Below are 26,525 nucleotides of genomic sequence, written 5' to 3' on the forward strand. Positions count from 1 at the left end.
TAGGTTTGTCATAAGATTTATTGATGTAAATATAGTTTAAATAATTGATCAGACATTCAAGGGCAAAGAAAATGAATTTTTCCCTTTAAAACATAAAACTGGGATATGGACAGTATAAATAGAACACACAACAGTCATAATAACTTTTTTATCATCCAGATTTACTGTCGATGTCTTGATTTTCTTCATATACAAATTCATCTTGTTCTCAAGTTGGTGATCTAGAAATTTTTGCATAATGAACCATGCTATTTACACTATGTATGACACACACACACACAAATATACAAAAGTGATTAGAAGGCTTTTGTTGCATGAAAAGCATGAAAAGCAAGAGATGTTTTGATTATGGCACGGTCCAGCATATAATGCTGTTGTATGTCTTCTGTCAGTCTGATGCAGAGATCCTTCTGTTCACCTTTCCCTGCCAAACCAATGATCAGTGCCAAGAGATTTGACAGTGATGGCCACCTTTTGATGATGTCGGTGGGAAGAAAAGATTGACTGAAAATGGTCCTCTCAAATCCCAGAAAGAGAATCGTCAGGGCCAAATCTGACAAGACCTTGGTGATCCATGATCGGATCTCCTGTCTCTTTAAAGCTTTTATTAAAAAGCATTGTGGGGCAGGATTAGTTTGCGATGTGGCCTTGGCGGAGGGAGGATTAATCCTCCATGACCACCATTTTCCTGATAGTCACCCTGTTCAGAGGAAAAATATGGTTTTTTTCTTAATGGGGTTAATAAATAGCATCTTGAGAAGTGAATTTACATCAGAAAATGGTGCAGGTGAAAGGTTTAACTAAACACTTTCACCAGGACCACCATCAGTATTTTTTTCTGATTTTTTCATCTTTGTGCAGAATAAGTTTTGTTCTGGGTGGCAGTTTCAAAGCAGTGTGTGTGCACGTGCACTCAGAATGGGACCTTCCTGATTCAGCCTGAGTGGGATCTAAAATTAACTGAGTGGACATCAAAAAATGTGTGAGTGTGCACACAAGCATATGCCTTAGAGGGAACACTGACCACCATCCCAATCTAACTGGAGATCTCTTGCAACTTCTTTGGGGGCGGGGGAGTTGAAAGATCACAGATTTCCATTGTTGTGCCCAGTATAGCCCTTATGGCAGAATGATCTTAGCTTGACTTGTGGTTATTACCAAAAAAAAAAAAAAAAAGCCTCCCCATGTAAACTTCTGTCCTTCCCAATAATGGGTAGGATCACTTACCCTATGCTGTGACATCGTCCAGGTATCATTGTCCAGGTATCCTCCATGTTAAGGGGGAACACTCAATACCGAGATACCAGTTTCAGCGGCATCGTTGTGTCATGCATAACATGCATTTCTAACCTTAGAGATGGCAGTGCTGACCATTTGTTTGGTAAATGTGCATGAGGTCAGCAATTCCATAAAGGGCACCATGCATGCACACTGTCACAGATGCTTTAAAAATATATCTCTCATGAAGTATCCACTTGTACGTGCAGGGACAAATCTTGAAGGGGACTAATACATGAGCCAGCTGGGGTGCTCAGTACCATCTGGGGGGATGAATGTTCATTGTAATTTTTGACAAGGTTTACATCTCTAGAGATGGGAAATAGGTGATAGCATTGTAATAATTTCAGCTTTCAGTGTGTTATCATGTTTGCCCTGACAGTTGGGTGTGCAGCGACCAAATTTGCAATGGTGTTTTCAAAGCTTAAAAACACAACGAGGCTATTGTCACAATGGGGGGAAACTGCGCAGTTTCCCCCCCATTGTGAGAACCACTGGCTTGTGGGCAAGCCCAGTGTCTCTCTGGCGGCTAGCCCACAAAAGTAGCCCTTCCCGTAACCAAGGTTAGCGGAGTGAGCGGTCCGCTAATGTGGGTTTTCTGACCGTGTGCCATCACCACCCGGCTCCGTGCTGTGATGACACACAAGGACTTCCAGGGGCCGCGTGGCCCCCGATCCATGTTGCCCCAACCGGCTCAGTGATGGAGCTGGTAACTGTGTGTGGCCAGGGACGGCTCGGTGATCATCTGTGGGGAGGGGTGAGTTAACCCACTCTCCCCACATTTGTGAGAAGAGCTTCAACAACTACTATAAAATCTTATCAATGCCAGAGGAATGGAAATGAAAACTGGCAGGAATGTCCTCCAAAGATAACCCTATCCTAACCTTTGTCTTGGTGCAAAAATGATGGCAATTTTACCCTAATAGTTTGGCGGCTGGGATAAAGGAGGGGTGACTACACAGAAAGCTGTAGGTGCAGCAATGCTATCACCTATTTTCCATTGCTGGGGAAGTGGGGGTGGATGTTGCCAAAAGTCACTATGAACATTTGTCCCCTGAAATGGTACTGATGGCTAAAATGTGTGGATCTGGCTCATAGACTAGCATGGAAGCTTGTTTCTGTACATGAGTCACTCTGAGTTCATTCATACAAGCAAAAACTGTGTTCTACCCAGGTTTGGGAGTTGTGAGTGCACCCAATTTTTGGCTGTGTGGAAGCAAGGTGGAAGTAAAACCTGGGTAGAAGTAATTGTGTGGAAGGAGGAGAGCTGGTCTTGTGGTAGCAAGCACAACTTGTTCCCTTAGCTAAGCAGGGTCCACCCTGGTTGCATATAAATGGGAGACTACATGTGTGAGCATTGTAAGATATTCCCCTTAAGAAATGGAGCTGCTCTGGGAAGAGCATCTAGGTTCCAAGTTCCCTCCCTGGCATCTCCAAGATAGGCCTGAGAGAGATTCCTGCCTGCAACCTTGGAGAAGATGCTGTCTGTCTGTGCAGACAGTACTGAGCTAGATGGACCAATGGTCTGACTCAGTATATGGCAGCTTCCTATGTTCCTATGTAAGGTTGGAGGAAAAGCTACCCAGGTTTTCATCCTACCTTTCTTTCTTTCTTTCTTTCTTTCTTTCTTTCTTTCTTTCTTTCTTTCTTTCTTTCTTTCTTTCTTTCTTTAATATTTATTGTATACTGCCTCCTCCAAAGATTCTAGGCAGTGAACAATAACAATAGCAATAATAAAAAAAAATAAAGGGCCCAGGGCACTAAGGAGGGCCAACTGAGAGAAGACCTCACAGGATGGGAAACAACTGGCTGAGAGTGGTGACTGCTTAGATATACAGGTGCTAAACCCAAGGGTTTTTCTAGGTGAGAATCAGCACTTTAAACTGGACCTGGAAACTAACAGGCAACCAGTGCAGCGGCCATAAAAGAGGTGTAACACTACCAAATCTATTGCCACCTATGAGGAGGAAGGCTGCTGCATTCTGGACTAGTTGAAACAACATAATCACTTCAATCTAGGTTTTCTTCTTACCACACAACCAAAAATTGGGAGCACACATAGCTCCCAAACCCAGGTAGGACACAGTTTTTGATTGTGTGAATGACCTCAATTGCTGGATCAGAGCAGTTGCCTTCAACAGGGTTTGTGTGATCTTACAAGCCCCACTGAAAGCATGGACACTGTTTTCCAGTGGAACTTGCTGCATTGCTTCTCAGATGAATGCTTAGAGATTAATATGGATAATTCCAATCTGGAATTGCTACTGAGGTTGTCCCTCATATTTTATTAACTGCTGACAGGAAATACTGGTTGTCTGAACTGAAAGAGAAGGGACAAGTTTTCCCTCAAAAGAAAAAGAGGAGCGGGGTGGAGAGCAGAAATAATCACATAAAAATTATTTTGAACTGTACATATTTGAGAGGCATATTTCGTTGAGAAAACAAAAATTATATATTTCAGATGTTGCAAAGTATGGTATAAGCCATTGAAACACATGCCATATAGATACATTTGTATATGGAAGCAATGTGGAATGATGGCATTGCAATTGCTGTATGATATATCAAGAATAATTTCAGAAGAAGTAATTCACATGGCATATCGGTATAATAAAATAGCAGATGTACAATATTATTTACATTGCCAACTAAATAAGAGAGAATGGTCCTATGAAAATGCATCAAATTGCTCAGAATAGTAAAAATCACAGACCTGATTCATAAAATATATGCATATGTATATATAATATATATATAATATATGAACATGTATAAAATTTAACAGAGCAGAAACACGTGGATCATCTCTTTTTGACAAATAATTATTAGAGCTGTTGTAAAAGAGGATGCTCCATTCCACTAGAAATTGTGGCATTTCAGAATCGATAGGCAAAGCAGAACCAAAAATGGCCACAATCCAGCAGCTCCAGTGCAGACTCGGGGGCTCCACGGCACACATGGAATTCTATGTGAACAAGAGTGAACCCATCCATTTCAGCTGGGATCCACATGTGGCACTTTCTCCACCTTTAAAGTCCATGCCCTTGCTCACACAGAACTCTGTGGGAACAAGCTGACTAAATTTAAGCCCCTTTTGCTCCCGTAGATTTTAATGAAAGGGTCAAGGATGTGCTATTGGGAGGACTGGAGCTCCCAATAGCACCATTGCCTCCCCTCAACCATGGGGAAGCAGCCGATTTCAGAGCAATTGCCCCCAGGTAGTACGGTGGTGGCAGTGGGGTTCTTTAAATCCCAACTCAGCACAGGCATGGGGAAGGCTGGGTGGGTGGGGAGTATTCATGGGGAGGGTGAGGAGTTACACAGGGGAGGCTGGGGGAACATGCAGGGGAAAGCTCTGGAAGAACTACAGTTCCCAAGCATCCCTCATGCCCATTCCCAACCTCCCCACGCTCGTTCCCAGCCTCCCCTGTGTGACTCTCCATCCTCTCCACAGATGCTCCTGGTATTCTCCCCATCCGGCCAGCTTTCTTCACATCAGTGCTAGGTCAGGATTTAAAGAAACACCCTCCCCCATACTACCTATGGAATTGTCCCACAATTGGGTGGAGTGGATGGCACTATCCCAAGTCCCAATGCTCCCAATAGCACAGGCCTTTTAAATATTACCCATTGAAATCAATGTTAATTAAGGCTGCAGTCCTCAACACACTTACTATGTAATCAGTCCCATAGAACAAAGTAGGACTCTGAGTAAAAATGCTTAAGGCAGTGCTGCAAAAGCACTTGACTTTGGGCGGTTTGTGCCCCACATGTGCCTCCAGAGGCCCATGGAACTTTGGACAGGAGCACAAATGTTTCACATCACTGTGAAAAAGGTTATCACTACAGTATCAAGTGAAAGGAAGCCATTGTCCCCGCCATGTGCCCCAACCCAAAGCCCTGCATTGGAGCAGCACGTGGGACTCCTGAATATGGAGGTGACCCCATTCACATTTGGAGCACATGGAGCTTTATTTCAATCTTTATGTTTAAAAAGTTCTTTAAATTATGCTCAGCTAAGAAGAATGAAATGCAGTGACAATTCTACGTCAAAGCAGACTCCAACCCTTTCCTTGAGAAACAGCATTTTACAATAAACACACACCCTCACTGATTTTTGGTCAGATACTGAAAATACCATTGCAACAGAAATCTTCTTATCCCCATGGCCCTGATCGACCTTCACTGATGTTTCTCCAAAGACAATTCAAGGGCAGGTTACACTGCTGGAGAGGAATGAAGACAATAGATCACACAAGTATAGTTGGTCAGTGAATGCCATTGAGAGACTGACTTGAAACACAGCTCTATTGTTTTTGGATGAGCATTCTGCTCTGGTAGGATTACTCACATGATTTAAAGATATACACATGTAAGTGTTTGTATCAAAGGGGGCTGATGGTGCAATGTTTATTTTGGCAAGCCAAATGCTGGATTTTTGAGAAAGTGACACTTTTTTGGGTGGGTGGGGAGAGGAAATAGAAATACACATGGTTTCTTCCTCCCTAGAGGCCCATGGAGAACTTGAGTTCCATCCTATTTCTCCTTTGAATTTATTCATTCATTGACATGGCAGTCCATGTTATGATTACCCTGCGACCTATACAAATTCAGTAGCATTAAAACTGACTCAAGAAAAAACAGAGGGAGTAGAGGTAGGGGGCATTCTAGGTGAAAATACATGTGCCTTTCAATTGTAACGTGTACGTTCTAGTTATAAGAAGACCCAAGGCTCTGATTCAGCTGAGTGCTTGTGGAACAACCAAGGTTGTGTGCATGTAGCAGAAATTTGGGGGAGAAGCTGATATCCTACTAATCAGCTGTTTGGCAGGGGAAATGGAGGGTGGGGAATCCAGGCCCCCTCCTCACTGTTCCCCTTGATTGTCTCGATTTCAACACTGGAAAAGGTCTACATGCTTACAGCCAAAGTGAGAGGAAAATGGCAGAAAACACAACCACTCACTGTAATGACTCAAGAATTTGAGAACAACTTGAATAAATACCCATATCCCTGAGTCCTTATATAAGCAAAGTTACCAAGACTTTAGCAATCTGAACAGCGCTAATAAAGTACTGAACGGAGATGCTGGATTAATGTGTATGGGTTTTTTTTATGAATCAGGTACTGTGGCAAGGTCACACAAGAAATAGCTCATTAATTTTCTTTTTTCTCTTTAAAAACCTTTTTTTTCTCGACAGCAAGATTATAAAATGTGACAGATTGGTCAAGGGTTAGAAAAAATGGGAGTGGAAGAAATATCTGCTGAAGTTATTGTTATCATATGAATATTTGGAGAAGCAAGGTGGTTTTGCTTGGTCCAGTGAGTAATATTAAAAACCTGCATCCTCTTTATAAACATTTATGAGAATAAGTAGCTTGCAGCTATGGAGGCGTTGAGTGAGAAGATGTAGAGTATATATTGCTTTCTTTATAAGAGTACCTTAGGCTTCTAATATGGCAACACACAAGTAAAGTTCTTCAGGACAAAGGAAAAACACCTTATTGTAACACACACACGCACACACACATATGGAACGCTGAAGCAGAGGTTTCACTTTGGAAGCCAAGTGACGTATCACAACATATACCAAAGGAGTTATTACAAGGGAAGCTCAAACGTGTTTTGTTTAGAAATAAAACTGAAGCTCTCAGAAGCAAACTGTAAAGGAACAGGGCCTGCTGCAGGAGCCGCTGCTCTGTGTGTGGAAATAAAAATGGCTGCCACCAGCACAACAGTTATGGAATTCTGCCTTGGCTTTTTGAAGTGCAGGCCTGCATTGGTAGCTCTTCACGTTGCTTCATACTGCAAATAGAGCCTCTGTATACAAAGAAAACCAGTATGTGAGGGAGCCCAATGCTGATTTGTGCCTGTGATGGTACATTGTGTGTCCAGGTGCTGCAGCTAGCTCTGACGAGGTTGCTGGTTGGGCACAACCAGCACTGAGCACCCTACAGTCTGTGCTGTTTGGATGGGCAGTGCATGCATCCAAACACCACCTAATCCCCCTTGCAGTATGAAAAATCAAGCACATGAGCAGGCAATGCCCTCCAGCTGTTGAACTACAAATCCCACCATCTCCAGCCACCATTTATTTGGCTGAGGATGATGGGAGTTGTAGTTCAACAACAGCTGGAGGGCCAAGCTTGTCCACCCCTGCTCTAGCCTCTCTGAGCAAATCACTCTTCACAGATTTGGTAAAGGAGTCTGCTCTTCTTTTATGAGGAAACAAGAAAGGAGAGGGCCTCAATAAGTGCTAGCAAGAAACAAACAAACAAACAAACAAACAAACAAACAAACAAACAAACAAACAAACAAAACCACACTGTGGCTCAACCATATTTGGCGGGGCCAACTCAAGTTATTCAGTACAGGGACAGCTTTATGCTAATAGACTGAAGTCCCTGAAGAATGACTCTAACCTGAAATGTGTTGGGCCAGAGTATTTCTACACAATAAACCTTTTCCAAGCACTTGCTGAAGTAACCTTGTTTCCAGGTGTCACCTTCCATTTGTCCTCCTTGTCTGAGGCATGGATTTTCACACAAAGCAGGAGAAATGCTCCTCCTTTCCCACCATTTGATGAGAGCCGACATCACAATGGCAAAAGGTGACTTACTTGAAACGTAAGTGAAAGAGGGATAGAGAAAATCATCAAAAGCCGAAAAGTCCCAAGAGCCTTGTAAAGGTGACCTGTCCCTTTCCACAGACAAGCATCAGCACTGTTTTGTGTAATGAGATGGAAGTGATGTGTATCTTGTGGGAAGGGGCTCTCGCTCAGAGTGACAGAGTACATGCCTTACATACAGATGGCCCCAGGTTCAGTCCCTTTCATGTCAAGGAGCCAGGGCTGGCAAAGATCTGAGAGAGCTGCTAGAGGTCAGAAAATAAAATACTCAGCTAGATGGACCAAAGGTCTGACACTGGGCTGGTTCAGACATCACTTGGAACCACAGATAAATCCAGCCTCTGCATGTTGCCCAGGGGCGTATCAAGGTTGGAGTGGGCCCAGAGACAAAATTTTAAAATGCCACCCCCCCCCGGCCCTGGTGGCGCAGTGGTAAAACTGCCGCCCTGTAACCAGAAGGTTACAAGTTCGATCCTGACCAGGGGCTCAAGGTTGACTCAGCCTTCCATCCTTCCGAGGTCGGCAAAATGAGTACCCAGAATGTTGGGGGCAATATGCTAAAATCATTGTAAACCGCTTAGAGAGCTCCGGCTATAGAGCGGTATATAAATGTAAGTGCTATTGCTATCACTGAAGCTCAGCTCATGCTGTTCTGAGCGCTCCAGGTCTTAAAACTCACATCAATTTCAGAGGATAAATACAACTAAAGGAAGCCTGGGTGGGTGCGTGGCTGGGGAAGTCAGTCATGTGACTTGGATCTGGGGGGGGGGCCAAGGCAGTGGGCCCCCAGACATCTGTCTCCCCTTACCCTATTATAGTTATGCCCCTGATGTTGCCTTAGAAATGTGTGATTACCCCTCATCCTCATATGAGTGTCCACTTCTACTCTAGTTTAAAGTAAACTGAGATCAGTCATGACATCCAAACCCACCCATCTCGATTTATTCTAGTCTACTTAAGAACATAAGAACAGAGCCAAGGCCTATCTAGTCCAGCATCCTGTTTCACACAGTGGCCCACCAGATGCCTCTAGGGAGACCACAGACAAGAGGTACGTGCATGCCCTCCTGCTATTGCTCCCCTGCAACTGGTTCTGAGAGGCATCGTGCCTCTGAGGCTGGAGGTGGCCCACAGCCACCAGACTAGTAGCCGTTGACAGACCTGTCCTCCATGAATTTTTACTTCAAATAAGCTGAGATCTGTAACTTGTATTGAACCTTGGGTACAGATCTCAGCTTATCTGGAGTAAACAGGCTAGAATAAACTGAGATTGGTGAGTTCAGGTATCACAACTGATACCTGAGTGGATGCTCATGCAGGGATGGCACGGGGAGCATGAGCTCCAGAGGCTCAGAGAAATCGTGCGGAGCATGGCTTTAACTGAGATTCTGCCTTATGTCTGAATCAACCCTCAGTATCAGGCAGCTTCATATGTCTGTCTTCTCTCTCTTGTGTGTGGCACTTTGGACTGCTTCTCCCTTCCTACAACATGAAGCATAAAATGCAAACAACCAACAAAAAATATAATGCAAAGAAGGTGTTGGAAGCGAAGACAATAAACCCTAGCACAAATTATCTTGCAGAAGTTCAAAGGGGCAGGGGTCATGGCTATGAAAAATACATTCAGCTATCACAGAGAGTGGTTCAAATATTAAAGCTTTAAGGCCATGTCTAGAATGTTCACTGCACACAGTCAGTTCATCTCCTGGTCTATACATATGGCACATATATGACACAGATTTATGTGGTCCCATACAGGGAGTAATTAAGGTTTCCCTCCATATTCTTCTTCTGATGCCTTCAAGTAATTCATGGTCAATGTACATTTCTCCATTGATTTGCTTGTATGTTTACTATGTAGTGCTTATATCATTATTATTTCTATATATATTTCTCTGAGGTGTACCCATCTGTGTACCCATCTGCTAATCCCATCTGTGGCAGCTCTCGCGAGAGTTCGCGAGCAGCTGCTGGATAGCGATGGGGACGGGTGGGAGGGAAGAAAATGGTGACGGTGGCAGCTGGGCTGTGGGTCCGGTGGGGGTGGGGAAGACAGTGGTGAATGGTGCTGGCGGGTGGGTTGGCAGCCGGCCAGCGGGCAGAGAAAATGGCAGGGGCAGGTGGGTAGGTGGAAGAAGGCAGCGGAGGCCAGGTGGGAAGAAAACAATGATGGTGGCGGTGGGTGGGTGAGGGGGAGTGGCGGTGGGCGGGGGAAAAGGTGGCAGCAGGAGGGCGGGGCTGGGGGAAAACAGCATGGGTAGGGGGAAAATGGGGGTGGGGGGAAGTGGTGGCAAACTAGAGGCACAGATGCTCTGCACCTGGCCCAGCTAGTATACTATATTATATTATTATTATTATTACTATTATATACTAACATAGCTAAAGAACCAAGGCCATGATCCAGCTGAAGTCACACACCTTAAAGTCCCATTGGCTTCTTTAGGAAAGATTTAAATGTATGCTTAACCCTCCTTCTGAAATCAATGGGCTTTAAACATCATTTCTGTTAGCTGACATTCAGTTCAAGATAACTGAAATCTTTGGTAGATGTAAATTCTGTTACTTTGTGGAAGGTAATCCTAACTTGTTTCTAATGTTCACTCAAGTAGTCACTGTGAAGCCCTCCAGGTCCCTGAAACTCCAATTGTTATTTATTATGTATTTACTTATTCAATTTATATACCTCCCTTCCTAAAGTGGCTCAGGGTGGTTTTACACGAAAATAAAAAATACATAATAATTAATTTTTTAAAAAACACACAATTACAAGCTGGTTAAAATTACAATTAAAACTAGATATCGTTAAAAGCCAGGCTAAAAAGATGAGTCTTTAAGGCTCTCCTGAAGGCCTCCAAGGAAGGCAATCCTCTTAAATCCATGGGGATTGTTTTTACCTTGCCTTAAGCCACTTTGGGAGTTCCTTAGCACAGATATCATATATAAATACAAATATTTTGAGCTTCTCATTCTATTGGAAAATCCTGAATCTTCACTGGCTCAGGATTTTGAAACCAGTTCTTTCTAAACTCGCAGCATGCTCCTAGGCATACTTTCTTATTCAGAGATCCCACCAAGTTCAATGGGACTTACTTCCTTGTAAGTGGATTTAGGATTGTGGAGCTCCTTCTAAGTTGTTTTAACATCTTTGACCACAGATTTATACCACTAGAGGGCACACTGTTTGTTTCCAATTATGAGCAGTTCTCTTAAAATAAGGCAACAGTGTTCTAATTACTAAATGTTGAAAGGTATCATTACAAATCCTCCCTTGGCCGCCAAGATAAAAAACATCATTAGCAGCCATTTTCACTGAATTTTATTTTCAGCAGAAATGCTGCAGCTGAAGCACAAAATCCTTTTCTTCTTAAGTGTAGGTTGTGCTTGATTTAAAAAGTACTCGAATGATTAAATGCAATTTGATTTTATGCCAATAAAAATATTTCTATTCCAGTCCCTAATTGCCTAAACAAAGTAGTTTGTTTCCAAACTCTGCCTTCTAGTATATTAGAGGGGCACAGTTTAGACTCTGCTTTAAGGTAGGGGTTCTCAGACCTGGGTCCCCAGATGTTGTTGGACTATAAGAATTGTGGCAGGGGATGATGGGAGTTGTAGCCCAACAACATCTAGAAACCTAAGATTGAAAACTCCTTCTTTCTGGTCTTGAATTTACAGAGCTGAGAGGGCAGAAGATTTAGTGTACTACCTTTAACGCAGCTCTTATATCCAAAGGTAAGGGAAGATCTACTGACTGACACTGCATGTCAGGTAGGATGTTTCTCATGGCAAATGGGGTCAGTACTCTGAAAGACTGGCTGCCTTTTATAGGAAGCAGGGAAGTGACAGCATATCAGACATTTTTGCAATGCCATTACTGGTGAGATATTGGGGTTGAGGAAGGTAAGATGGTACCTATGAATCTCCCCCAAATAGGTCATGTGGGTCTCACGGATGTTCCGAAATGTAATATTTTGTTTAATTAAATTTCCATTTCAGGCCAGGCACCAGAGGTAATTTAACAGGCCCCAAGCCCAGCATCAAGAGGAAATTAGTAGGATTGTAGAATGTGCTATCTGATTTATGATTTAAACTTATGATTTAACATTTAAATTAATTAAATGCTGCCATTTAGATTTGCCATATTAGCAGATGCTTATTCAAGTTCTGATTACTTAGATCCCAAATATATCTAATTTGTTGTTGTCAAAGCATTCAGCATTCCCTTGACTGGATTCACGCAGTGAGGATCTGCACACTCCCCTAGGGAGGGACTATAAACAGAATCCTATAGATTACTTCCCTTGTTATTTACTGAAATGTTTCTATTCTGGGGATTGATTGACGTTTCTGAACTTTGGACTGTGTTTATGAATGAAATGGTCATAATCAGGGGCGTAGCTATAATTGAGCGAAAGGGTTCAAAGAACACGGGCCCCCAGCTCCTGAGGGCCCTCCAGATCCCTCCCTCCCTATTTTCTTCATTATCTCCCTCTCTCTGGGGGGCTGCCAGAGAGAGGGATGAACACAGGCCCCCTCTCCCCTAGCTACGCCCCTGGTCATAGTATTATTACTAGGTATTTGGAATATCTTGAAACTACATTGTCTTTTTATATTATTACTTTGGATTGTTTTGACATTAGTAGCTGCTTTTGCCTTTATGTTTGAAACTCTTGTATTGTTGAATGAAAATATTGCTGATAAATGGAATGGTGTGTATACACACACACACACACACACACACACACACACACACACACACACACTTTAATACACATTTTATTTTTGGAACAATCAGAGCTGCATTTAGGTAATTTTGCAGCCTGGACCTAAAGGCCTTTGGAGGCCCTCTGCCCGCCACTGAAGGCCCCCCTCCCACTGCAAGTTAAGCATCATCCCCCTACACACACACACACACACACACACACACACAATTTTTTAAACATGTGAGGTGTATTTATGCAAATCTGCAGTAGCAGAAACATTTTAACACACAACTTAACATATTCCCATCCCACATATTTCTTTCCTCACTCCCCGCTCTGTCTCTAAAGCACCCAGCACAGGTCATAACAACACTCGGCCCTCCGGCACAGTGCAGGCCAGCAGTGACCACTCCACCCAGGACAGTCTAAAGAGGATTTGGGGGCCTCCAGAGGGAAGTCCAGGGGTACGAGTGCTACTGGGAACAATGGGGGAAAACTGTGGAAGTAAAGCTAGCACAAGCACTCATTCAGAGTAGCATCAGGGCCTGCTCTGCAGCAGTCCCAGGGTGTATTGTTACAAAGCCACAACACTGTGCATCATGTGGGCCAATATTGTTAACTTGAGACACTGACTACATATGGCTCTGCCCAACAGAGATGGCAAGGTGAGAGGATGGCCATCATCCTTAACTCACTCCCATTACAGCAGAAGTTAACAGGGTCTCAGGGGTAACAGCTTGTAAATGATAAGCATGGAGGTTAAGGTTAAACTAATTACTTTATTCAGAAGTGCATGATGATAGGAAAAGATCTATATCTAACCGTACATGTTGGCTACATGTTGGTCAGAGAGAGACCTATAGAAGCATGGTGCTCACAGAGAGAGCTAGAAACATTCTGGGAAGAGGAAGAGGAAGGTCACAGGAGACCCTATCTATCTCTACACCCAATGCCCCTAGTGGTCATTAGGGTTACTGGTGCAAAAGGTCAATGCCATCTGGAGCTGGATCTTCAACATTTTGAACTGGGAAAGAGTTGAAGGGTTCGCTTTCTCAGGCCCCAAATAAATCTAATGTGCTCCACTCACTGAGGGCCAAAGATATGACTTGGGAATTCTGTGATTTGAACTCTCAATATTTTTTTCTTTTTCAAAATGCAGTTTTACAGAGGCCAAATTTGGATCAGGACCACAGTCCTGGGGTTGGGTTGTGGGGAGACAAACTCTTTCACACTAAACCGAAGTCCCAAAACAAAACCTGCCCCCTGCAGCTGCTATTAGGCATGGAGGTGAATACTTGCAGGGACAGATCTTGCAATTCCACTCCACTCCAGTCCATTCCCTTTTGTTTGTTCTACTTCTGAATTCATTGCACAAAGATGCACACCAATCAGAATGGAAAGATTGCTCAATCAGTCTGCCTAGTTACAGAATCCCATTTCACTTTCCTCACCAGCCAGTTTCAGTGTAGTCAATAATCTAGCAATCAGCACCACCATCCAAAATTATGCCAAATTAGTGGCAGAAATGTGAATGGAATCTGTGTTGGCAATGGACAGAGTCTGAGGATCAACATCCCAAGTTCAAATCCATACTCAGCTACAGAATTCATCTGGGCAAGCCCTTCTCTCTCTACCTAACACACCTCTCACATTTGCTGTGAAGATAAATTGGGATAAGATTTGGAAAGCAGTTTGCAAGAAGTAAAAGTGCTGTTTCAATCATTTAATAATCTAACACACAGCACATCACTACCGTATGTGGAACCTACCATCACTTCAAACCATCATGCTTCTTGAAAGTAACTTAATTCCAAATAAGACGCTTAGATTAAAGATGCCTGTTTCCTGCTGCTAACAAGGAGCTTCTCCCCCGGCATCTAAAACTCACCCAGAAAAATATTAAACAGCACAGAGACAGAGAGCTTGTGTTAACCAAACGGCAAAAACTGCCATCCAAGTGCTTTGAGAGGACAGTTAATTTGGACCAGATTTGGCTGATCTAGTTATATATTTTACATTTTGGTCCATGCTTGGTAATACAGCTGAAAAAGAAAATAACAGCTGGAACCTGCTTGCATTTCAATCCAGGAAAGTTGCAATTATAAATCTCAGCAAAATCAGCAGCTACCTCCACTAGTCCAACAGGATCTGTCTTTTTTATGCTCATCCTCAGCTTTTAAGCAATTGCTGACACAACACATTCATTTATCAAGTTGCGCCCATGCCCTTGTAGTTAATGCATTCCAGAAAATCAGACCTTGAAATGGTGCGCATTGGGAAATAAATAAATAATGACTTGGTTACACTGGCACAAAATGGATGCTGAGACAGATTAAATGCTATGGTGTTGTCCATAGCCATTGCTCCATCTCAGAAGCCACGTATTGCTTTTGGTGCTACAGAAGTTATTTCTTAGACCCATGACTTGCTGCTTTATTGCTAGTATACAGTGTAATATCTGTTATCCGGTTATAACCAGCAAGCTGCCATACACACAAAGAAAATGGAACATGTACCTACATGTACCAATATGGTCATGGCTTTTTATATTGCTTCATCCTTGCACATTATTGCCAGGGAATAATTCTTTCAAGCATATATACACAATTCAAAGTGAGACACTCTGCAAATACAGTATGAACTTCCAGTGGATAAGTGCCTGAACATTCAGTTTGGAGACTGCTCCTAGCAAATGATCACTTGGCTTTTTGAAGTTTACACACTTTGTTACCCTCTTCTGTAATATGATTAAGTAACAAGGAGGCATATATGATCTAGATCTCTGGCAAAGGTGTGAGTTGGCTGCCTAAAGGCTGAACTGAGACCAGAGTTGATGACATGGACATCAACCATTTGGGGTATTCGTGACAGTCATTTCAGACCATTTGAATCAGAGATTTCCATAAAAAGAGCCCTGCTGGATCAGACCAAAGGTCCATTGAGTTTAGCACCTTGTTTCCTGCAGTGACCAACCAGAGATCTCCATGAACCCCACAAGCAGGGTGTGAAAGCAACAGCCGTCTTTGCTCTACTGCCTCCCCAAAGATGGTATTCAGCAGGGTATTCTCAACATGGAAGTTCATGGCTAACAGTCATTAATAGACCAGTACTCTATGAATTTGTCTAATCTAGCTTTTAGGGTTGCCAAATGTCCAAGATATAGACCTGGACAGTCCAGGAATCAGATGCCCTGTCCAAGATGTAGGAAAAGTATTGTCCTCGATATGAAATAGCCTGGAATTTGAGCAGGAAGATTGCTTTAGTGAAATTTACCCATTTTTCTTGTGCTTCTCTTCAGGCCTAAGTGGCTACAAAACAAAAGATCCGCTGAAGGCAGCAATAGCGGACACCAAGTATGGGGGTGGGATGTCCCAAATCCAACTTTAAACAATGACCTTTAAGAAATCATTCTTGACTACACAAATACTTAATAAGGTTGCTTTCATTTCTCATCAGCAGTTTTGTTACTTTCACATTTATTTCACATATTTGTGAAATCTCTCCTAAAGAACGCTATAGGGGGAAATGTGTGAAAGAGCTGCTAAGCTCCACTGCTGAGGGTGTGTAGTCATGTGACGGTCTTGGGGTGGGGGCCGTGGGGTGGGGAGGAAACAGTTTTTTTCCATCCCCCCTCCTGGAGAAAAAGTTTTTTCCTATTTTTTCCTAGGCCTTTACACCTCTACAAATGTGGCAACTAAGGATGTGCTGAAACACACAGAAGCCATGTGCATGCCGGTGCCGTGCAGAGGTGGCTAGGAGATGCCCCGCCTGCATGTGGGCATAGCTGGAGGAGTGTCAGGATGGTGGCAATGGCAGCAAGCGGAAGAGCAGATATGGACCTACAGAAGAACAGCCCTGCTGGATCAGGCCCAAGGCCCATCTAGTCCAGCATCCTGTTTCACAGAGTGGCCTACCAGATGCCACTAGAATCCACAGGCAGGAGTTGAGGCCATGCCCTCCCTCCTGCTGTTACTCCTTTGCAACTGATACTCAGAGGCATCCTACCTTTGAGGCTGGAGGTGGCCCTCCGACTAGTAGCTGTTGATAGACCTCTCCTCCATGAAGTTCTCCAAGTCCCTCTTAAAGCCATCCAGGTTGATGGCTGTCACCACATCTTGTGGCAGAGAATTCCACAAGTAGCTTATGTGTTGTGTGAAAAAAATACCTCCATTTGCTGGTCCTAAATTTCCCGGCAATCAATTTCATGGGATGACCCCTGGTTCTAGTGTTATGGGAGAGGGAGAAGAATTTCTCTCTATCCACTTTCTCCACACCATGCATGATTTTATAGACCTCTATCATGTCTCCCCGCAGTCATCTTTTTTCTAAACTAAATAGCCCCAGATGCTGTAGCCTTGCCTCATAAAGAAGGTGCTCTAGTCCCCTGATCATCTTGATTGCCCTCTTCTGCACCTTTCCCAGTTCTACAATGTCCTTTTTTAGATGTGGTGACCAGAATTGTACACAGTACTCCAGGTTTTGTATAAAGGCATTATAATATTAGCTGTTTTATTTTCAATCCCCTTCCTAATGATCCCTAGCATGGAGTTGGCCTTTTTCACAGCTGCCACACATTGAGTCGACACTTTCAACAAGCTGTCCACCACGATCCCAAGATCCCTCTCTTGATCAGTCACTGACAGCTCAGATCCCATCAATGTATATTTCCTCTCCTCCACTTTAAAGGGGCTGTGTAAGCCCTCAATTTTAAAAAGAGGTGCCCATGATTTGCACAGCCAATTGAATTTCAGCACATCCCTAGTGGCAACCCTGCTACCTTAAGTCATAAGCTAGTTGCTATCCCCCTATGCATGGAATTGTTCCTTATCAATTGATTTATCTTAACCCGACCAGTCTAAAAGTTTAAGATTTGTTCAGTGTTATAGGCTATGAAAGCATGATGCATACTGATCACATTAATAAAAGTCGGTTCTACATAGATCTTTGCCATATAGCGACAATGCAATATGAAGCATAAGACCTCTGAGAGCAGGGACTGTGTTAGACTTGTCAAGAAGGGTCACTGGAGTGTCCACTCTTACCACATGTACCTGGCCAGAAGTTTTTCTTTCCCCCTTTTATCTAGGAATAACTAATGTACAGATGTGTATTTGTGTACACTGTGCACACGAGTGCTGATGTGTGAATGGGCCTATAGCGTGGGAGAAAATTCTCAACATTGATGCATAGTGTTCTGGAGTGTTCTGGAGATGTAACTTTCTGCCTTGGGGCTGCTGCAGATTCATAAGGCAGCCTTGATAGTGTTCAGAAGCAGTGGCTGCACAAGCAGCGTTACCTGCTTTAACTGCAGATGAAAACTGCAGTAGTGCTGCTTGTACAACTAACTCCTCCTTCTGAACAGTGTTGAGGCTTCCTTACGAATCTGCAGCAACTGTCGGGATTGAGCATTATGTCTCTCTAACACTGTGCGACCAACTGAAAGGAACCTAAGTTCCTTGCCTTTTGCTTATTGAACTACTAGCAAGTATGTAGCTCTGTAAATATTGTGTGTGAAATATTTGCAGTGGGCTGGAGGGCATGATGCTCATGTGTATCATGTGCATCGTGTGTAAGCCAATGGAACTTACTTACTAGTTGTTAAGTTTAATGGTACAGCTTTGTTGAGTTGCTGACTTCTCCATATGTTATGAGGAACTACTAGAATGCTTCCAAATGATCTGCAAATATGTGAGTGATTATGACACACCTGTAGGTCACAGGAATAATGGCATTGGCCCAAGACAGACAGGTGGCAGGTGGGAACATGGCATTTTTCCTTCCCCATATTTATGGCAGAAGATCATACTTTTTACCTGCCAAAAATGTCAGATGGCACTATCTCGAGAAGATGCAGCCCACAGACCCATCCTTGAGATTGTTTAATTACGAACACAGACAGAAATCAGAGCAATCCCTGAGCCCCGCTGGCCTTTGTGAAATTAGACAGGATATCAATTAAGTGGCATGAGACAGTAGGAAAGCAAAAAGATGAATTTGAGTTGGAAGACTCTCAGTAGGTCTAGTTTAGGCCCATGCCTTAAGACAAAAAACATAACAAAACACCGCTTTATAAAACCATCCAAATTGATGCCTATTCAATAATTTATCAAAATCCTCCAAGGAAAAAGATTCTGCAACTTAACTTGGCAGCTCATTACAATGATTTACTCCATAATTACTGAGTGATGTGTGTGGCTCATCTTTAAACCCTTCGATTTGAATTATTTACCACCCACATGATTCAGTAAATACAGATTAAATCACTGGAATGAGCTGCCAGGATCACTAGTAGCCCAAACCTGTGTGTGTGTACTCAAAGGTTAGTCCCACTGAGTAAGTGTGCACAAGACTGCAGTCTTAAACTGTTTTCAAATGGGGGTCCCCAAACTTGGTCCCGTGATGTTGTCGGACTACAACTGCGATCATCCCCAGCAGTCATGGTGGTTCTTCACCCAGGTTTTTCAATGGAAGTATTGTTTTTACTGCTGCTGCTTCTTTGCATTTTTATGTATTATTGTTTTTAATGGGTTTTTAAATTTTTAAATAGATATTATCTTATATTTATGTTATCTGCCAGATTGGCAGCCAGATTGGTCTCTGGGTCATCTTGGAGAGACCATATCACTCCTATCTTAAAAGATCTACACTGGCTGCCGGTAAGTTTCTGGGCAGAGTACAAGGTTTTGGTTATCCTATATAATAAAACCCTAAGGTACCTGCGTCCGTGTCTCTTACGGGTGTTCTGCGCATGCGTAGCGCACTGGAACTCTCATGAGATTCTGCAAGAATTCTAATATGCTGCCCGGTAACAGCCGGAACGAAGGCAACAACTAAAACAGAGGACGAGGGAAGAGGAGGACGGGGCTCCCGAAAATGGCAGGGAGGGAGCTGAGGAGGATGACGGAGGAGGACGGGCGGTGGGCGAAGCCCCGCTGCCCTTTGGAGGGTCAAAGGAAGAGGAGGATGAGGGAAGGGGAGGACGGGGCTCCCGAAAATGGTGGGAAGGGAGCCGAGGAGCAGAACAGAGGGCTGGGACGGAAAAGGGCGGATGAGGACAGGTGGTGGGTGAAGCCCCACAGCACAGCGCCTCCGACACCGCCTCGCCGCTGCCCGCCGCCGGGCTCAGCACCTGCTCTTGCGAGCCATCATAAAAGCCACACAGAAGCTGAGCTGCAGTCCGCAAAGGAAACAGGTTCTGGGGCCGAGGTTCGGGCCTGAAGGTGGAGGAGGAAAGGGTTTGTACTCCAAGGCCGGTGGGGGTCAGAAGGGGAGAAGCAGGGTGGAGCCCCACATGGCAGGTTGAACCTGGTGGAGACGTGCTCATGGCTCCGGAGACACAGCACGACTCGGCCCAGTCCCACCTTGCCCTTGAAGAAAGACTGTTCTTGCAAACATTTTTACACAACTCTTCTAGCGCCCGTTAATGTAACGGGCTTCATGTCTACTAGTAACCTATAAAGCCCTAAACCGCTTGGGCCCTGGGTATTTAAGAGAACGTCTTCTTTGCTATGAACCACACTACCCATTGAGATCATCTGGAGAGGTTTGTCTGCAGTTGCTACCAGCTCGTCCCATACTCAGGGATGTGTCTTCTCCATTGCTGCCACGAGGCTTTGGAACACACTTCCTGCTGACATAAGAGCCTCCCCATCTCTTACAACTTTTAAAAGGGCAGTCAAGACGCATTTGTTCACCCAGGCTTTTAATTACATACTGTTTTAATTGTGTTTTAATGGTTTCAACTTTTACCTTTTAATTGTTGAAATGTTTTAATCTTGTATTGGCTGCTTTTATTGTTTTGTAAACCACCCAGAGAACTTGCGTTTCGGGCGGTATAGAAATGTATTAAATAAATAAATGAATGAATGAATCTGTACTTCTGTATTTTAATTATGCACTGTTTTAATTATACTGTAAACCGCTTTGAGATTATTTTAATGAAAACTGGTATATAAATCAAATAAATAAATATGTTAGTCAGTGGGATGAGGGTATGCAATAAATGTGTGCGAGCTAGTAGTCCCTAGAGGCAGTGTTCCCTCTAACAGGGATTCCCAGATGTTGTTCACTACAACTCCCAACATCCTCAGGTGCAGTGGCCTTTGGCTGAGGATTATGGGAGTTCAAGTCCATCACATCTGGGAATTCCTGTTAGAGGGAACACTGCCTAGGGGCTGTGTCTCAGTGGTAGAGCATCTGTTTTGCATGCAGAAGGTTCCAGGTCCAATCCCTGGGATCTGCAGGTACATGCTAGAAACCTTGGAGTGCCTCTACTAGTCAGTGTAAACGATACTAGATGGACCAATGGTTTGATTCAGTATAAGGCAGCTTCCTATGTACCTGAAAAAAGGGTCAAGGCACAACAGGAGTCATGTTTATTTCTAAAACCTGCTAGAGGAGATATTTTTGTTAGGAAGACTTGAAATAATTTAGCAGAAAATACTTGGAGCCCATCTGGTAGAGCAACTGAAATATTGGGTTTAGACAAAGGTTCAAACCCCTCTTTAGATACGAACCTCATTGGGGCGCTTTCCAGGTTAACCCTTGCCACAGTGTCACTACGGATCTGCAAAGTGTGCTTCCGTACTTCCTATGTTGTGACAACACAGTCCCTGCACGGACAGCAAGGTGCTGTTCATATTCTGAAGACTTCTTTCAGATTTTATTGCCACATTACAGTCTTATAACATTGCATGTGCGGCGCAAATAAATAGTTGTATTTCTCCATTCACAACTGCTCCGCCTGCAGGCGGTTTTGCATAACAGCCTTTATTTACGGCTTCAATGTGCTCTGCCCAACGCCAAAGCATTTTACCGCTGTTGAGCGGGCAATCTGGAAAGCACCTGGGTGGCCAATGACTCTCAGGCTAGAGCATTTTACAGGGCTGTTGTCAGGATAAAGATGATATAGCATTTTAGATGCTGGAAGTCCTGTACAATGATGAATAATAAGCCATTATATAAACCCTTCCTAAGATATATATTTCATGTGTATGCAGCAAAAGCATTCTATTACTGTATAGCACGTTCTATAGAAATCTATCTCTTATGGTTGTATTGAAAAGATGGAAATCACATGGTACTGGCTGATATGGTACTGCTGACATGTGTAACTTGCATAGAAGTTGTGGTAGCAGCACAAGAAGATCAGCCGTACTAAAAACAGGGGCTTGTGGAATTGTGCTACTGCACTCTTGCGCTATAGCCAGGATTCAGGATTTGTAGCCAGCCATTATTTGTGCTTATCACTAACCCCCTCTTGTCCCCCAAACCCTTGTTGAGACACAGGCAGAGGGCTTAGGAGAGAAGCAGGTCTTCTTTCATTTGCATGGGGATACAAAGAGGGCAAGAAACAGTGGGAGCCCTCTTCTACTGCTCAAAATGGCTTCCTACTCTTTCTTACCTTCCCAGAAATGAGACTTCTGGGGAGTAGAACTTTGTGGTGCTGAGTACTCACCAGAAGGCTGGGGGCACTCATCACTAGCAGTAAAACAACAACTTTGTGCTAGCACAACTTCCTTCTGCAAGGACTTCCTTAGGATGTTGGCCACTGCTATCACATGCAACTGAAAAAACCAAACACGTCACTTTCTTATGCTTCAACACATACAAAGCATTCCTTTCACCAAGCAGAGATTTTAGCTTAAGTGCCCAACCAACTTTCAGTTAAGCTCACTGAATCATGGCATTGGAAGATATCAACTGACCATCTAATCCAATGACATCCAAGGGTAAAACTAATGAGCCATCCACCAACACTCAATCCACCCTGATCCATCTAGAATCTTGAGCCTGGATGATGTCCCCCCAACCAGAGAGCATTCAGGTGCCACCACAAGCTGCCTACAGAGCCCTTTGACCCAGGATGTTAAGATGACCTGTCAGCATATCCCTCTGTGCGATAGCCATTCTGCATTCATTCTGCGGCCATGATACATTTGGAAATGTTGCCTCACTGCTGTCTGCTCAGACTTCTCAACTTACACAATCTTCCAACATGTAGCAACCTGACTTTGTCAAATCTGGGATGTCATAGGAACATAGGAAGCTGCCATACACTGAGTCAGACCACTGCTCTATCTAGCTCAATATTGTCTTCACAGACTGGCAGCGGCTCCTCCAAGGTTGCAGGTAGGAATCTTTCTCAGCCCTATCTTGGAGAAGCCAGGGAGGGAACCTGAATCCTTCTGCCCGTCCCAGAGCAGCTCCATCCACTAAGGGGAATATCTTCCAGTGCTCACATTCATTCCAGTGCTCACATTAGTCTCCCATTCATATGCAACCAGGGCAGACCCTGGTTAGCTAAGGGGACAAGTCATGCTTGCTACCACAAGACCAGCTCTTCTCTCCTTTCTAATGTCCTGCACATTAGAGCTATTCACACAATCAAAAACTGGATAGTGCAAGCGTCCTACTCAGTTTCAGGAGCAGAGTGTATGTGAGCAAACAACTAGGTAGGAGGAAGGGAGTACAATCGGGTGTGAGAAAGGAACTGCACTGGTGATGCTGTCTTACCTAGCTCTTGTACCCAGCATTTTAACAAGGCAGAAGGAAAAGCTACCCTACACAGCCCCTTTCTCACGCACGGCCACTCTCCCACCTCCTACCTAGTTGTTTGCTCACACATGATTGAAAATCAGGAGTGTGTACAGCTCCCAAAGCTGAGGAGGATGCTTGTCCTACCCAGTTTTACACAGCCCTATAGAGGAGGAATGGATTCATATGATTGCAGGCATCTGTTTAGCTAAAGAAAACAACCCACATCATTCTTGACTTTATAGCAAGAGCCTATACCTTTTTTTTTTTTTACACCAGATATGAAATAATGGGAAATTATGGCAGCATAAAACATACACCTAACAACACACTCAAGATTTTATAACACAATAAACTATAGAAATATGCCTCCAAAGAAATTTCAGTTGTCATAACATGGAAGCAAGCAACACAGTAGTTTGAATTGATATGGATGTTTAAGATGTCTCACCTTTGCACATGCTTATAAAAAAAGCACTATCTGTAGGCTCTTAGTGGGAAGCTATTCTTTCTTGTGTGTGGCAAGCTGATTTATTTGCAAACACAGTCATTATCTCCATGGAGATGCTCATATCAATTGTTTAGGTTTTGCACTGATCTCGGTGATTATGAATTCATCTCTTCCTATAAATTAGCTGGTTGAAAAGACACCTAAGTGGTGGTTCGGCCTTTTCATTCAGAACATTGCTTGTACCTTCTGGACACTATTGTTCACATAAATTAGTATGCCTAATCTCTCTACCTGGCAAAAAAACGATGGGAACAATGCACCAAGCAATGTTGCTGTGCAATATCCCTCATTTATAACTGGGGGTTGAGCTGGAGGTCCATGCAAATCCCACTGCAGAGCAGTAAGGCTCAGTGGATTGTGTCCAGTGTCCCAATGATTTCCATAATCATAATGGTTTTCATTGTTGTGAATCTGTGCATGTGTGCTGGAAGGCCAGGAGCTAGGTGCTGAGAAACCAAAGAAGACAGTTAAATTTGAAATGAAGCTATTCCACAATAAAGTTGTCTCCATGACGACTCAAGTCCAGCTTACAGACTCAAATGTCATACAAGAAGTCCATGAGAACAGTATAACATACTGCTAGTTTGCATGGTGAAGGCATACAGATACATAGAACTTGTAGAGCTGGTCTGCTATGCCAAGGAAGTGAGAATCTAAACAAAATGGGATATCCTCTATATTACAGGAGCACAATGTAACACAAAGGTGTAGCCTTGACATTGGCAATGAAATACTTCCTATCCTGCACAGTATGAAAGCAGGCTGCAGGCTTCAGCCAAGAAGCTTTCACTTTTTATTTATTATTTATTTATTTCATTTATATATTGCCTGACTCCAAGGCTCTAGGCGGTTCACACTTGAGAATGCCCAAGGCAGTATGGCCCAGATTTGCCTTTGTGCATGGTGGACAGCAATTCAGGTCCTCTAATTCTAAATGATCTTAGATTCATGGGCAAAGGTAGCTTGTTCTGAAAAGTGGTGGTGTAACAGATAGGGAGCCTGATTCCAGCAACAACACCCTTCATGTAGGCAGAACATCTTCTCTGCTGGTTCCCCTTTATTTGATCTTGTTGAGCCAACCATTCTCCCGAGGAACAATAGTACCCTTCAGTTTGCAAGGAGTCACAAGCTGACAGATAGCCGAGTCCTCCAAATAGGAGTTTGGCATAAAAGGGTTCTTTGTCTAGTGGTCAACGTTTCCAAGAAAGGGCTTTTAAAGTGACATGATTCAGTGCATTATCAGGGGTTCTCAAATTTTGGCACAGGTTGCGTTCAGACAATACAGAACTCGAGGTTCATGCTACCTCCCTCAGCTCGAGGAGCATGTACTCCCCCTCCTAACCCCTGCATGCATGCCTACTTTCTTTGAAAGCTAGGATTTGCCGAGTTTGGTCATGACATCCGAACCCACAAATCTTGGCATATTCTAACCTATTTGCTTCAGATCTGAAACCAACTTTCCTGAAGCAAGTAGGTTAAAATATGCTGAGATTGCTGGTTTTGGACATGCAAACAATCTGGCATATTGTAACCTATAAAGGAAGTAGGTACTCACATGGGGATGTAGTGGGATGAAGTTATGTGAACCTCAGGTTCTGTGTTAAGTTTGAACCCATTCATTCTGAAGCTCCTAAAATCAAGATGACATCCCCCCTGCCGCAAACATAACAAAGATTGAGTCAACTAAGATTCAGCACAGAACCACAATATGTCTTAATAAGTCTCCCATCCATTAATGGGGATGAGGCTGGACTGGGTCAGTCTATCCTTATCCATCCTCCTTACGGACCAATCAAAGCACAATGTGGCCTGAACCAAGTAAGCTGGGAAGCAGGTCCAACAACTGTCTGCAGCTCACCCTTTGCGAATCATTGCTACATATGAATGTATCCTAGATGAAGCAGTCATATTCTTATACCTGCCCACTCTTTGCAGTGAAGGAGAGATCCCCACACCCCTCCCCTGTTCACCTCTGACTTCATCTTAAATTTCTGGTAGGCTTTTTAGCTTCAGAACTGCTGTACAAAGAGGAACCTGACTGCTCATCTGTAAGACACAGGCAGTGTTCAGTTCAAATTAGCATTCAACTGTAGGTATCATTGTGGAAGCGATTTGCCAGCCATCTCTTAACTGTCAAGAAAACTCAAGGGAAACAATACTAGAGAAATACAATATGCTTCTAAGCATCACATTCAGGTATCAAGGAGGATATCAGGCATAAGTCATCAAGCTTCCACTGGAATTCTGCTGAATTACATTGTGCAACCCAAGAAAGAGTCTTATGGCTTCTTAAAGACTCACAGATTCATTGTGTAAAAAGACTTAAAGACTAACTCAGAAGCGTGAAATGTTAGCCTTGGTTGGTTAGCCTTACACACACACACACACACACACACACACACACACACACACACACACACACGCGCGCGCACACACACACACACACACACACACACACACTTCCCCCCTGTATTTCCACTCTTTTTGTCCTGCATTGGTAATATTTTATTATGTTTAAGCTATGTTTAAAGGGTTTTTCTTTTTCTCCCCCTCCCCTTTTTATCAGTTATATTCACATGCATTATTATTATCCTTGATCATATTTATTCACTGTAATCTTACTGTAATAAAAGAAAAAGAAAAAGAATATAAATGGTACATTCAAACAGTGAGTCAATGTAGAGCCTCACATTTACAGTATAAGGTTCTCTCTCTCTCTCTCTCTCTCTCTCTCTCTGGGCTCTAGTTCACAAAAGCTTATGCCACAAGAAATCTGTGAGTCTTTAAAGTGTCATGAGATTTTTTATTGCCCCCCCCCCCGTAACAGGCTTGACACCACAACTTCTTTGGAATTTGTTAGTATGTAAGACTCT

The 26,525-nt window shown here is 43.4% G+C and overlaps 1 protein-coding gene across 3 annotated transcripts in view; it reads right to left on the reverse strand.

Moving 5' to 3' along the window:
* Window positions 1–26,525, reverse strand: part of GUCY1A2 (guanylate cyclase 1 soluble subunit alpha 2) — a 237,455-nt gene continuing 210,930 nt past the window's right edge. For 2 of the 3 annotated variants that reach the window (XR_008319186.1, XM_053307940.1), the window contains one exon: window positions 1–5,504. Coding sequence is in view for 1 of the 3 variants with exons in the window: in XM_053307940.1 (XP_053163915.1) it covers window positions 5,486–5,504 (19 nt within the window). In the remaining 2 variants the exon portion in view is untranslated. The other variant, XM_053307939.1, reaches the window with a different exon arrangement.

This window comes from Hemicordylus capensis, chromosome 3, assembly GCF_027244095.1.
Source record: "Hemicordylus capensis ecotype Gifberg chromosome 3, rHemCap1.1.pri, whole genome shotgun sequence".
Lineage (NCBI taxonomy): Eukaryota > Metazoa > Chordata > Lepidosauria > Squamata > Cordylidae > Hemicordylus > Hemicordylus capensis.